The sequence below is a fragment of the Crocodylus siamensis genome, chromosome 1 (genome assembly GCF_052110815.1).
Source record: "Crocodylus siamensis isolate JL-2025a chromosome 1, ASM5211081v1, whole genome shotgun sequence".
NCBI lineage: Eukaryota > Metazoa > Chordata > Crocodylia > Crocodylidae > Crocodylus > Crocodylus siamensis.
This window is the reverse complement of record NC_143395.1, coordinates 79,725,176-79,737,923: the sequence shown is the minus strand read 5'-3', so window position 1 is coordinate 79,737,923 and position 12,748 is coordinate 79,725,176. Positions and strand designations below refer to the sequence as shown.

Sequence of the window (12,748 nt, the reverse complement as noted above, 5' to 3'; positions counted from 1 at the left end):
ATCTTCTAGCATATGGGGCAAACAGGAGTGGGGCAAGGCTGTGGTGTGATCTGGCCCTAGGCACTGTCCCAGGTAAGCAAGGACTAGGGATGGGGGAGCTGTGTAGTTTCTGGCAGGGTTTTTGGGTGTGTGGGTGGGTGTGTCAGGGGGATGTGTGGTGTGTGTGTGGGGGGCGGGGGTTGGGGTTGGGGAGTGACTGGGTCAGGTTGAGCCAGGCCCATTCTCCATGCACAGATCACGAGTGAGGCAGTGCTGCCAGCACCAGGAACTGTGCGGTGCAGGGGTCCACCACACCCCCACCCCCTCAACTCCTCTCACAAACCCCACATCTACCCAGACAACCCACATACCCACCACACCCACCCACACTCCTTCCCACTGCACTGCTACGAGCCCCACATCCCCCCATCACACACCCGGTGTGCCCAGCTGCTAAACTTGATGAGACCTGCTGGAAGGACCTGTGGCTGCAGGGGCAGCTGTCCCCACATCCTGGTTAGCGAAGGGGTCGGGAAAGCTGTATTTTTTCTATGATAAGAAAACCAAAAGCAAACATGAAAATTTAGATATTTAAAATTTATTTGATGATGATGATAGGGGCCTGGTAGGCTTCCAAATTATTTTAAAGTTGTAAATATATCAATAAAACACTTCCCAACTGATCTCTCTCTCTTTCTCCCCATGCATGTGTGCGTGTGCGCGCGCACACATGCGCGCACACACACACACACACACACATACAGTGGTCTTTTGTTTTAATTGTGGAATAACATGGATTTTGGGGTATTTTAAAGAGTGAATTTGGGATTTTTAGCAGAGATAAATAGGGAACACCGGTAGTGGGGCTAGCGGCAGGACCCAGGCAGAGGAGCCTGCTCAGGGCTGGCACCTGGGACCCAGCTGGAAGGCAAACAAGGTGGCTGACCTCCTGGCCATTTGGGGCCAGGAGGTCATGCTTTGACAGTTCAAAGCAGGCCACCACACTGAGAACATCTTCCAGGCAATAGCTGTTCAGATGGCAGGGCAGGGGCACACATGACAGCAGTGCCACACAAAGGCCAACTGTACAACCATGGGCCCCTGACAGCTAGCCCAAAGGTGCAGGCAGCTCTGCTACAGTGTCCATGCCACAGCCCAGGTGGCCATGCAGTTACAGTCCGGAACTGGCAGGCGTGCGGACATGGGGCTTCTGGTCCAAGAGGGTGGATGCTGTCACAGGTGGCAACAGGTCACAGCCAGACAGCAGCCCTTGCTGCCTGCTGCAATAGATAGAAGGTGCAAGGTCCACTTCAGGGCAGGGCCGCTGCAGCAGTCCAGCTGGCACAAGGGGCTAGTGTCCCCAGATACCAACTGGCTGGGCCTGAGAAATTCCTAAGAGCAAGTAGCCCTGAGTTGCTTGCTTCCACATCAGAATCTGAAGCAGGCTGGCCAGCCATGATTTCAAGGAATTTAAAATGTGAAAATAAATGCAGAAATGCCTAGATAGCAAACCCTACTCTTACCAGCCTTTTTCTCGACTTAAAGCAGCCTAGCAGAAGTGTCTAATGTTAACTACTTTTGCTAGAGAAAAATTATCTTCCAGTACAACATATAGAACAAAATTTGCTTAGTATGTTAAAAAATAGCTATTTTTCCTCTCTTGAACCAAACAGATTTACCTCTCTGTCAGACTGATGTATTTTTCATCTACATTCCTCTGTGTTAGAATACTTAAAATTGTACTAGTGTCTTTAAAAGAAACCATTTTTTTCAAATAGCTGTTACACACTGATAATTAAGAAGCAGTGGGGACAGTACAATAGGTTGCATCTGTACTTAAAAATGTTGTGATCGGAGTGGACAGAAATTGAAACTTAAAGATTTTTTTTTATTTGAATTTTTATCTTTTATTATTTTTCTTTTAAAAAAAATCTTGCATAAATTTGAAACTGACAGTTCATGTTGAAGCCTAGATGTATTAATAATTTAAACAAAAAGTAACTTTTCAAGCAAGTGTAGATTTTTTTAAAATTGTGGCAGCAAAGTCAGATCACTGAACTGGTGGAAATCTCTGGAACCAGAGTTTTCTGTGGTGCTAAACAGCTTTTGATAGCAGCAGCCTCTTCTGCATGGAAAATATTTTTTTCATTCCAGTTCATTCAACTACAACTTAATGGGGAGTGTTTTTAAAATGAGAAACCAAGTTGGAACAGAAAAACTAGGAAAGTCTATGTCTTCCAAGTTATGCATAAAAAACAAGGTATAAGAGGACTATATCTACTAGTTTTAAAATCTTGAAGGACATGATGACCAGAAATAAGTTCAGCTCAGTTACTAGAGGCAGTAATATTTTATTTAATAATGCAGTTTTAAATGCAAAGCATGTTTAGTTCTTATTTTTTTCTTTTAGATCCCTTACTTTCGAAGTAGTTTTATTTAACTAATAGAAAAGTTCTTCAAAATGCTGCTTTTTATTCATTTTAATTCCATTTCAGTTTCCTTCCAATACAGCCTGAAACACTCTGATACAGCCTGAATAAATCGATGTTAAATTTAAACATACTTAAATGTGTATGGAGATAACATATACTCCTGGTTAGCAAAAGGTGTTATTAATTTTTACCAGTGAATTTACAAATTCACTTTTCTTTAGAAAAATAAATAAAAGGCTTTCTACTTTTAATTTAGTTCATTATTGAAATCAGTGGTCTAAATCAGTTCAGTCAGCATGTCATACCAGTAAGTATAAGTTCAGTATGAATTGTAAGCGTAAATTTTTATGCATTTATCATGTTATTCTGTAGCATGCATTTTGCTGTGAAGTATATTCCTCAGCTACATTGTTTGTGTCTCTGGAACTTGAGTTCTAGTGCATCTCTGTATGCATACTATATAGGAGCTGGTAGCTACTGCTTTATTTAGATGTCTTTACACTTTCCAATATATGAGCTCCAGTATATGAATTTCCCTTTTTTCAAGGCTTTAACACAAGAGTATGCAACCTCCAGCACAGGTGCCCAGAGCGTGGCATATGAAAACATTTTGCTTGTAATACATGCCTCAGGGTGGACAGCGGAGCTGGGGCTGGCGCTAGGCGGCCACAACAAAAATCGGGCCCCTTGCAGCTCCTCCCACATCCACCCTGGCACACCAACATCTTACAAGTCAAGGTTGCAGGTGTTTTTGGCACTCTGCCGAAAAACATTGCTGACCCCTGTTCTAGCACCTCCAGTGTTTGCAGTTGGCCTTTAAAATTTGGCAGGGAGAAAGGGAATGAAAATAGTGTCTTTTGTCACGGAAATTCCGTGTCTGTGGTGATGAGATGTGAACTGTTGAAAACTGCTATTTCCTTCATGAGACTTGGATTATGCAACGAAAAATTGGCAGGATGCCAAAATAATAATTTAACATGAATATTCTAAAGGTTTGGGCCTGTGCTTTTTCATGGCGGGTGACAGGGAGTTAGAACAATTCTGTGTAACAGAATCTTACCTTTTATTCTCTGTAAAATCAAATAAAGAGAAATTGCATTAACATTTTTTACCAGATTGCTTTGGTTACAAAGTCCAACACTCAAAAGTTGAGACATGCCGAATTTATGGCTGCCCTGCACCTTAAATATGGCCTTCTATGTCCATGCAATATGATAGTCTATGATAATATTTAGTCGCATCTGTTTTTCACAGCATCGTTTCTTTTACTTCACAAGATGAATACACAAAGGGACAGAATAAACGTTGCATGGTCAACTGCAGATGTGGTATTGCCTAACTTGTGAGCCACTCTACTTCTCAAACGTTTCTGCACTATTTTTGTGTGTAATATGTACTATGCTGAAACTAAGTGAATGCTTATATTTGCATTTATTACAAATCTTGTATTCAGTTTTGGCTTTTCACATTATTTAAGGGTATGGAAAAATATACACTTGAAGCAGTTTCAAAAGGAGTAGGGGGAGCTATAATAGCAATATGCTTACGTATAAAAGACAACCATGGTAAAATATGTCTGTTTATGATCTTTTTATTCTCTCTTGAAGGCTGGTTTGAGTCTGCGGAAAGTAAATAGGCACGTGGATTTTCCACTGGTTTTAGACCTAGCACCATTTTGTTCTGTTTCCTGCAAGGTACGGTATATTAGAAGTACATTTTATAGCTTTTTAGTTATTTTACAAACTAATTTATTGTAGATCTATGTTTGTAGTTGTTATGGATACAAATAAAACCCTATTTTTCTCTCTCGGAGAAGCTGTTGATTTAATGTTTTCAGACATATCCTAGGATGAGATCCTAAACTACTGTAAATTGGCATCATTGAGTCAGTGCATCTGCAGAGGTACATTAGACAGCAGTGCTGTTAAAAAAATGATTTAATTATTAAGCCAAACCTTTGTTTCTTAAATTAATTTAGCAGGGCAAAAAGCTGTGGTTTATAATGACCTGTTCCTTAAATGTTACATAGGAAGATTATTGATGTACGTTATAATAACCCACTATGTGAAATAACTCCTTTATTTGTATTTTTTGTGGTTTTGTAAATAAGAATGTGACAGATGGAGCAAGAGTTCTATATAGTCTTTATGGAATCGTAGAACACAGTGGTTCAATGCGAGGTGGTCACTACGCAGCATATGTGAAAGTCCGCTCACCCTCCAAGAAATTACTGGAGCATATTTCTATCAATAAAAATGGTCTAGGTATGTACGAGAAAACTTTTTCCCTCTTTGAGCAAACAGAATTAATCATTTACTACATTTTTTCATCCAATCACTATACACACGCGCGCGCACACAGTCTGTATTTACTCAAATATGAGGGTTTTTCCCTAGTCAGCAAAAGGAAAACAGCTCTTTGTCTTACATTCACATACAATGGAACCTCATTAAATACAGTGTCTGTCATTAAACTGCTGCCAAAAGCAGCATATGCTCAGTAATGGAAACAGACTTTGAAGCTGATTAAATACAGCCTACATTGAGCATGGCTATAAAATCTATGGGCAATATTGAACAAATATACTGAGGGGATATACAAATATACAAAGGATAGGTTAGTGCAGCCCATCTGAATAGCATACATGCTAGTGACCATTTTTGGCCCCCGTGTAACAAATGGGGCTCCCAGGGCCGATCTAGTCATTAGCCCACCCACTTGTCTAGGGCTAACTCCCCTCCTGTCTTGCCTGCCATGGCTTAGATGGATCATTATGATGTTCCCAGGTGATAGGCTGCCCATTTAATTGCCTTGACGCCAAGGTTTTATACACAGCTCCAAACCTCCCCATATACTGTGTCCCATGTCTCGCAGCTGGTGTCCATATCTATCAACACCCTGGTCCATTAGCTGGACCATCACTTGGCCTCTCCCAGCCTATCATCCTATAGCCATGCACTGGGCTCTCTATCCTGTGCCCTCACACTGGGGCTTGTCCCACACATAACATCTTACCCCCCATTTGGGGCCTCAGGCCTTACTGTGGACCTGTGCGCTGCTGCCGGTGCCTTTCTTCAGCCTGGACCTCGCCTCAGGCCTCACTTCATGAGCCTGGGCCCTGTGCTTTTATCTTCAAGGTGTGCTCCCCTACCCTTTCTCCTGCATGGGGTAGCCCACAAAGTGATGGGGGCTGAGGCTTTCTGGTGCCCCATACTCGCCTTTCACTGGGGAGGCACAGGTATGGCATTTCCTAAGGACTGCCCCACCACTGGTAGCCCCACCACGCCATCCAGCCTCAGCAGAATGTGGTTTTAGGTCATGCCCCAGCACTAGGAACCTCCACCATCCCCATAGTTCCTGCCCTGTACCTCAAAAATGTTTTGTGAGCAGCAGCTCTAGCCAAGTGATGCTCCCTCCACCAAACTGCTGGCCCTACTGCTCTTATATCCAGCAGCTAGGCCCACTTCCTAGTCAGGTGGTCTCCTGCTGGCCATGTGACACCTGATTGAGAATACAGCCACCTGCAGGCTGCTCTGCTCCCTGCTTACACCCCTTTTACTGACGAGCATTGTTACACCCCCTTATCACCAGCTCCTTTTCAAAGTTGTGGTGAGTCACTTGAATACATTTCAACTTCCTCTTCACTCCCACAGCTGAGTTGTGCCTTTTTTGCCCATTTCCAATTATTCCTGTTTCTTCACCAGTGTTAATTGTCTGGCAAACATTACCAAATGGGGTCCCAAACAGTTCACCCAGAATCCCTGTCACCTGCCCTCTCTCAGCCTATCTCATATGTTTAGTGTGGCCCTGCCCTCCGTGAGGTGGAGCCAGAACGTATTGCCCTGCACCTCTTCTGCATCTAAATTTTTGCAGGAGTCCAGGACTAGTAATGAGAATACCCAATTCCAGTTATGATTCTGGGGGCTAATTAACATATGGATCCTTTATGGGGTACACACAGGGCCACCTTGGCTTGAAAAGCTGTTGACTCTGCTGGGGCCCAGCTCAGTGAACTGTAGGGTAAATCATGAGCCTTTTGGCTTTGGACTAAGGCATTCCAAGATATATTTAAGTGGTTACAAGGTAAAAACAAAACAAAAACTTGGTACCACTTAAGCCTATTCAATATAAATGTGATATACATGAATATACATTTAACTCCTGACTAATTGCTGAGTTTAAAGGTATTCTGCCACTTCCCATTGGGAGGCACCAATTGAGTTGTTGGATGCTAAAGATATAAGGCAGTGAACATTGCCTTTTTTTTGCTTTATATTTCAGGTTTAAAAGAAGCTGTAGGAACATCCACAGGACAATGGGTGTATGTTAGTGATGTCCATGTCCAAATGGTTCCAGAATCAAGAGTACTGAATGCACAAGCTTACCTTCTTTTTTATGAAAGAATATTATAAGAGTGTTCATCAATTTAATTTAAAAATTATAATGGTTATTTAGTCAATATTATTTAAACGCTGCATTGGTTACAGTACTTGCAAGTATTGTGCCTTTATCTGGCCTCTTGTAGAGAGCTTACCCTATGTTGACTCTAAATATCACTCAAGTTTATCATTTGTATCTGAATGCCTCCTTTAAATATGCACTTTGTCTTGAAAGTTCCTGAATTCAGCTAGAGAGAAACAGACTTGAGTGGATCTGAGATGTGGTATAAAAATACTCTGTTGAGGTCACTGGGAGGTTTGCTGTTGACTTCAGCAAGGTGTTAAAACAGTAAAGAGTAAAAATGAGATTGGTAATATTAAGTGCCTGGGTTTCTTGATGGAAAGTAATAATGCAAAATGCTTTACATTCATTGGGATTTAGCCCAGACCAGACCAAGGGCTGGGCTAGATATTTGAATGTAAGGATACTGCAGAACAAAATGGAACTAATTAGACTGTGATACTAGACTAAGCAGCTGGAAATCAGTGAGATCCTCACTGAAATGACAGTGATTGGATAATGTCACAATGTAGTTTTCTGGTATACTGTTATGAAGCGATTTAAACTATAGTGTCTGCCTGTTAATGCTTCCTGATGATGAATAACATATTTAAGGTGTGAAAATTTGTAAACACCATTTAAGTCTGATATGCTTCCTCTGAGCCACTGCTGATTGGCATTAAAAAAATGCCCTGTGATATAAACATGCCATAAATCTATTATTTGCAAGTCTAATGGTTTAATATATTTGTTGGTAAATAAGAAAATTACAAATAGTTCCATATTATTAAACACTCATTTGCTGTTTTTTGCTTCACATGTAAAGAATATTGTGAGCTTGTATGTGAGTATGAATGGAATTGTTCAAGGACAACTGTAATTCAATTACTCTTAGTTCTGAAAACTAATTAGTTCATCTGTTACTGATTTATGTTTCTCACATAAGGAATAAGTTACAAATTATTTTTTGTATTGTGTGTGTGAGTGGGGTGGCAGACAACTCAGGTGTATGACAACTCAGGCATATGTATCTTCTTTTTGTAGTCAGTTATGTCAGCTGTCTGAATTTGCCAGTAATACTCCTGCTGCTCTTGGTGTTCTGAAAACATGCTACCTGTGGCACCTATGCTGCTCTTTTCCCAGTTTGTAATAGATGATGATGGTTGTCAATATTTGACATTAAAATTAATTTTTTTTCACATTTTCTTCTAAATAATCTGTTAATATATTGTAGCAGCTGATTGTTTATATCAGGTTGCTCAAAGATCCCAAAAGTACCTGTATGTGGTAAATAAGATTTCACTTCCATTTCAATTTACTGTTTTCATCTATGGAAACATTGTGTTTCATGGTGAAAATTGCCAGTCCTCCAAGCACTACCAGCCTTGCCACAGAAGACTCAGGACTTCAGACTGATATAGCAGATTTCTGGTAACCGTCTCTGTGTCTAAGGATGTGCATCCTGGAAAGCAGGAGACTCTACCATGGCTCTATAGGTCAGAGTTAAGAAGCAGCAGTTGGTCAGGGGTCTTTTTATTTCATGGCCATATACTATGCCATGTGAATCTACTTGTTGAATGACAGGGGCTAAATAAGCATAATGTATAGGTAGTAGATAGAGGGAATCTAATGGCCAGCTGCAGCATTTAGTCAAGTGGGATTTGTTCAGGTAACAAAGTTGAGGTTAGGTCAAAATTAGCTAATCTACGGTAGCTAAATCAGGGCTGCCCAGCTCCTGAGTGGCTGGGACCCATGTGCCACAGTCCCTCCACACCACTACAGCTTTGCCTGATAGCACCCAAGCTGCAGCTGGACCAGTACCCTCTGTTGCCTGCCTATGTACAGAGGTTTCCTGGCTCCAAGCTCCCTACCCTGCCCTGCCCCACCCTGCCCCAAGTGCCATTTATGCAGGGGGAAGTGCTACTGCACTGCCACTTCCAGCAGCTGCTTTAGGACAGGCAGTTCCTCCATGGGGCTGTGTTATGGTGTAGGGTAACACCGGTGCATGACAACCTGCAGCCCTGCACACACGCCAGCCCACACATCCACTGGGCTGCAAGGAGTCAGGGCGGGTAGGCAGGACACGGCTTCTGCCATTGCAGGAACTGCTACCATTGTGTGTGCGTGTGTGTGCGCACGTGTGTGTGTATACACACAATAGCAGAAGGGATGGGGGAAGTGGTAGCTGAGCAGGAGCCTGTAGGCTGAGAGTTAACCCCTTGCAGGCCATGGGTTGGACAGCCCTGAGTTAAACCATTTTCCTGAGATAGATTCAAATGAATACCCTTGACCTTAATATAGCTGATAGGCTCCCTTGAGGATTGACTTTTAGGGGCCAGATCCTATTCCACCTATTGGGTGTCCAAATGAATTTAGGTACCTAAGTGTGATTCTCTGTTTAAGTCTTGGAAAATACATTGCTGTATCTGCTTTTGTAACACACCAGCAGCTTATTCTAAAAGTGAATCACAAAAAAGCAGCAAAGAGGAGGAGGACCAACCCACCTTTTTTATTAACTTTTTCAGGAACCAGAGCAAAGTGTAACAGAATCTCACTTAGGCACTTAAGTCCACTTACACACCTAGTAAGTAGAACAGAACCTGGCTTTAAGTGTCATTTTCTCCCACATAAATAAATATAAAATGTATTAACCTGAGTCTACACTAGGAAAAAGTTAATGGTTACTTTGTCACTAAATAACACATTAACTAATCTCCACACCTCTTCCTTTTCTAGCAAGCCACACTGCTTAAAGAGAGTTGCTCTTTTTTTTTTTTTTTGCTTTTATTTCTGTGTAGTTGGTCAAACCTCTGATGGTCCTCTGTGGGACTCCCAACAAGCAACTGATGCTTCTTGAATGCTGAAAAAGAAAATCTGCTCCATAGAGCACCCTAGGCTTATACACCAGGGTTCAGGAACTGTAATATATAAATCCATATTAATTTGCTGCATTATTTTAATCCAAATGCTATTTCCTTGGGTGTGAAAGTGAGAGAAATCGTCTTGGCCCCTGCTTGCTCCTCCATGGTTTTGTCTTGGGGTTTTTGTTTAGTTTCTTTGGGTTTTCTTATTTGTTAATGTTGGTCAGAGACCCCTGCTCAGGCATGGAAAAAAAAGACTGAAATGTTTCGTAAGTGTAGAGGGGATAAAAAGCATCTTCTGCCACTTCTCCTATGCTCTGGTTCAGTCTTATGTTACCTCAACCTTGGTGGGATTTTTCCCTTCTTCTTCACCCAACCCCATGAAATAGCCCCTTTGTCTCTTCTCCCCCACCATGCAAACTCCTCGAACTACTGGAGCCTCTGTTGGAGTTGGGTGAGGTGTGCAACTTAGTGCTCCCTTTCCCTGCTACCATGCTGCTTTCTCTCCCTTTTTAATCCCCAAGTATCCTTGTTTGTAGGTTTCCAGTAGTTGGTGGTTTATGAATTTGTCAAATGCTTTGAGATATCTTGTGAAACTTTGAAATTCCACCCCTGTAGACTTTATAAATAACACAAACTAAAATCCTAAAGACCAAGAAATGAATGTGTCTGTATCTATCAAAAACAGGATTTCTAAATATTTTCAAGTAAGAGTTTTTACAACAAAAATTAAATGCCTGAAGTTTATAAAATAAAAAAAGAAACCTTCTGAAGGCAAAATCTAACCTGGAGTTATTTAGGGGAGGTAAAGAGAATTTGGATGCATTTGCTCAAATAGAAAACAACAGTTAGGAAATCTAAACATTAGTTAGAAAACACCCACTTGGGTATTTTAACTCCAGATGGCACAGCTGTGTAATTACTCTCATGAAGCAGAATTTTCTGAGGATATATTCTGTAAGTGTGACATTAATTTTTCACTGAAGAGAGTTGGCATTTGGTTGTACTCTTGCATATTTACATATATTTGCGCACACATTTACAAATCTTTATCAAGCTGGTCACTTACAATTGTCTGACTCCTGTCTGGTTTTACAGTGATATTTTACCATTCCTTTTAAAAACTTTTCTATCCCATGTTACCACGTAAAAACACCAAAAGGACAATGGGAAACTGATGGTCCATAAAGGGTAATCCTTGGAGTAAATAAATGGGAGTAATCTCTAATTTCTTTCAGTTGTAATAATCTTTAGGGGGTGTTTGTTTCAAAGTAAGTAAGTTGTTTTCAGACTAATGTGATTTTTAAACTGCTGGTGTCCCTTGAAGGTGAATCATATTTCTTGCACAATCTTTTGGCAAAAGGAAGATTAGCAGATTTTATTCTGTATATGCAGTGATAAGCTTAATTATAACTGTGTATTTTTACAGTTACTTGGGTTATATAGCTTTTATATAAATTGTCTATGGAAATAAAAGTATTTGTAATAGAAGAGAAATACAAGAGTATATATTTTTAATCATCAAGTATATTTTAATCCATTTATTGCAGCTTTTTGTTTTGTTCCATGATGTTTATAATATAAAATATTCAATAGTATTTGCTTTTTAAAAGTAAATGGAAAGTCCCTGCATATTCTGTCTGTGAAAGCATTTATTTTGATTATATTTATTTAAGTGGAAAAATTTTATCCCATCATTTATGGTTGTATTTAACTGGTTTCTGCACTGTGTAACGTGAAACTGTATTGAGCTCCCTATAGTCAGACCCCTGTGCCTGCACTCAGACCCCTGTTACATAGTTGGATAACTAATTCCCTGATTAAGACTCTGATTCCACATGCATTTGTGTGTGTAAGTAGTCTCATTGCATTCAGATTATTTGCATGTATAAGAGGTGCAGGATTATGGGTCTAAGTAATAATAATAATAAAATGTGTGACATACTGGTTTGTTTAGGCATAATGTTAAGGGAAAAATACATCTTCAACTTGTGATTCATTTTTGTTTTTTCTCCTTTTCTTCACCAGCTTTTGGTTTAATACAAAAGCTTTTACTGTTATTTAGATGAATATTTAGATGTTCCATAAGAGCCTTTTTAGGTATTTAGTATAAGTTTGGAATACTTCTTTTAAGATTTTATTTGTAAGCTTTCTTTATAGACTAATAATACTGAATTGTATTGGTAAAATAAACAGCAAACTAGGTATCAGAAATCAGTTTTTACAGTTTGCTTAATGTTGGCAGTTTGTTTTTTATATCCTTAAGCACTGTATGAAATGCTTTCACATATACGTTTTCTCAGAAAAAAGCTACTGCCTGATTTCTATACACTTTGTCATTTGCATTTACAGTGTATATTCTGTACTTGACATACATGTGAATAAAATATTTAGAAAACTTAGTAAGTTCCCCAGATGTTTAGAAGGTGGATTGTACATGCAACTTTCTAAGAGGCTGCGTCACTTCTCATTAAAGAAAGCTAAATTAGTATCTGTTATCGTCTATGGGTGGTTGTCACTCCGCAGAGCTGGAGATATGCCAAGTTGTTTTATATGCAGCCTATCACTGGGCCATGTGCTATTAAGTTTGATTTGCTCTGAGTAGGCTGCAGTGTTGTCTCTCTTTACCATCTCTGAAATCCTGCATAGAAACTCCCAAAAAAGCTTAAGCACACCTTTTGGCTCCCCAAAAGCTTAAGCACACCTTTTTTACAGGGTTCTGGTTGTACAGTCTGTCTGAGTTTACAGTCCAACTCTTCAGAGAACATGTGTTCATTTAAGCAAATGAACACAGTCTTCACATTTGGTAGCATGAGCAGTAAAAAAGACAGTTTATAAATGGCTTTGTTTCAGTTTCCTCACAAGTGCTGCTTGGGCTTTGGTTGGATTCCTTTAAGGAGTCCATGATCTTCCCTGTCGCACATGGCCCATTCTCCAAATCATGGCATCTTGTCTTAGGCATTTTTCTACTTTTCCTACAGCTGTTCCTGCAACAAGTTCCTCTGAATTCCCCTTCTCTGTGATCTGCTGTTTAGG

The 12,748-nt window shown here is 40.3% G+C and overlaps 1 protein-coding gene across 4 annotated transcripts in view; it reads left to right on the top strand.

Moving 5' to 3' along the window:
- USP45 (ubiquitin specific peptidase 45) overlaps positions 1–12,208 on the top strand; it is a 146,371-nt gene extending 134,163 nt beyond the window's left edge. For all 4 annotated transcript variants that reach the window (XM_090037182.1, XM_090037189.1, XM_090037195.1 and 1 more), the window contains 3 exons: positions 4,019–4,105; positions 4,522–4,675; positions 6,693–12,208. In XM_090037182.1, coding sequence (XP_089893308.1) covers positions 4,019–4,105; positions 4,522–4,675; positions 6,693–6,823 — 372 coding nt within the window. In that variant the 3' untranslated portion in view covers positions 6,824–12,208. The remainder of the gene's footprint in view (positions 1–4,018; positions 4,106–4,521; positions 4,676–6,692) is intronic.
- The last annotated feature ends 540 nt before the right edge of the window (positions 12,209–12,748 follow it).